The sequence below is a fragment of the Triticum dicoccoides genome, chromosome 5A (assembly GCF_002162155.2).
Source record: "Triticum dicoccoides isolate Atlit2015 ecotype Zavitan chromosome 5A, WEW_v2.0, whole genome shotgun sequence".
NCBI classification, from domain to species: domain Eukaryota; kingdom Viridiplantae; phylum Streptophyta; class Magnoliopsida; order Poales; family Poaceae; genus Triticum; species Triticum dicoccoides.
Genome location: NC_041388.1, coordinates 526,763,877 through 526,765,640, shown reverse-complemented (window position 1 = coordinate 526,765,640; position 1,764 = coordinate 526,763,877). Strand labels below are relative to the sequence as shown.

The following is a 1,764-nucleotide window of genomic DNA, read 5'->3' as shown; positions in this document are numbered from 1 at the left end:
CCCTATTTTATTTCCTATGTGGGATATACCCACTAGAGACGTACCTACCTACCAGAGGGCCCTCGTGATGGTTGTTAAAACTGGAAATTTCCAATTCTGGTCTGGTTTGGGTTTTTGTTACTACTTGTGATATGTGGGTGGTTGTGTAGTTATGGAAGAACCAATATGCTATGTGTGCTTCAATAATATGGTGACAATTTCATCTTACACCTTCCTTGGAAGGTGGCAGCTGACGATAAGGTCTGTGACTAGTGGAAAGTAAAAAATGCTGTTTGGAAATTTCCCTTTTATATGTTCTGCGGAGGACTCGGTTTTCAGTAGAAAGCAAGGTGGCTGACTTGTAGGAAAAAGAAGTACTACCTCTGTTCCTAATTATAATACGTTTTTGCAGTTCAATTCAATTTGAACTGCAAAAACGTCTTATATTTAGGAACAGAGGTAGTACCAATTATCTAGCATTCAATTTAAATATTATTACACCAGGGGAAATAGAAAATAAGATGTCTGATTCATTGCAAAGAGGGCTTTCGTTTAGTTGGTCATAACTTGTATGGTCCATGTTATATACTTCCTCTCTCTGAGAACATTTTGTTCCAAGCCTTTTTTTAACAACGTATCCAGTTATTTACTGGATACACGATATAAAACGTGCTCTACTCCAGTGATAATTTCTTGTGCAGACTATTTCTGCCACTATGTTTTGGTACCTGGTTATGTGATTTTCCTCCATCTTTGAGTACCTTTGTTGTTTTATCATTTGGGTTGCCACTTTCATTAGTCCCACTCTTTCTGTAAATGAAAACTTTCACTCTTACTGGAGAAGGTCTTCTGGCTCATTTACTTCACTTTGATCCTTAATTTTCAGGAAATTGATCCCAAGGTAGAAAATGATGATTTCGGCAATGAAGGAATGGAAGGATTTATTTCAGAATTGACAAATGCAATTCCAGGAGTCGATGAAGCTATGAGTTTTGCTGAAATGCTGAAGTAATTATAGCCTCCAGTTTGGTGTTCACCTTTCTTCCCTTTGCAAGCAAAGTTTCTTTTTCAGCTTGCACCTCAAGTTCCAGCAACTATCAGAGTCTAACTTCTGTTCTCTTGCTGCAGACTAGTTCAAACAATGGATTACTCTGTTGTAGTTTTTGATACTGCTCCTACAGGGCATACTTTACGGTTGCTGCAGTTTCCAGCAACACTGGAGAAGGGTCTAGAGAAAATGATGGACTTAAAGAATAGATTCGGTGGTCTGATTAATCAGGTATTCTTTGTTCTTGATAAATTTCAACATGGATACTATGATTGTTGTCGCATACTATCATTTATCAGTTCATTCCACCATGGCAGTACATTGCATAACTAACAAAAAAAAAGCAGAGGAAGTCTGGTTTCGGTTCAATAGAGCATGAAGTACTAAGATGCTGAGAAATTAATGGCAACCTGAATAAAAGATGGCTTCTTAATTGTTTGATATGTTGAGAAAGATATTGTGATGACTCCATGGCATTGTTCCACTGTTTGTATTGAAGTTTAATGGTAGTATGAGGAAGTCTGGTTTCGGTTCATTAGAGCATGAAGTACTAAGATGCTGAGAAATTAATGGCAACCTGAATAAAAGATGGCTTCTTAATTGTTTGATATGTTGAGAAAGATATTGTGATGACTCCATGGCATTGTTCCACTGTTTGTATTGAAGTTTAATGGTAATATGAGGAAGTCTGGTTTCGGTTCATTAGAGCATGAAGTACTAAGATGCTGAGAAATTAA

At 37.1% G+C, this 1,764-nt stretch overlaps 1 protein-coding gene across 1 annotated transcript in view; it reads left to right on the top strand.

Moving 5' to 3' along the window:
• LOC119302515 (ATPase ASNA1 homolog) overlaps window positions 1–1,764 on the top strand; it is a 5,281-nt gene that overhangs the window by 877 nt on the left and 2,640 nt on the right. The window contains exons 2-3 of the mRNA XM_037579547.1: window positions 866–987; window positions 1,108–1,258. Of these exons, the coding sequence (XP_037435444.1) occupies window positions 866–987; window positions 1,108–1,258 (273 nt within the window). The remainder of the gene's footprint in view (window positions 1–865; window positions 988–1,107; window positions 1,259–1,764) is intronic.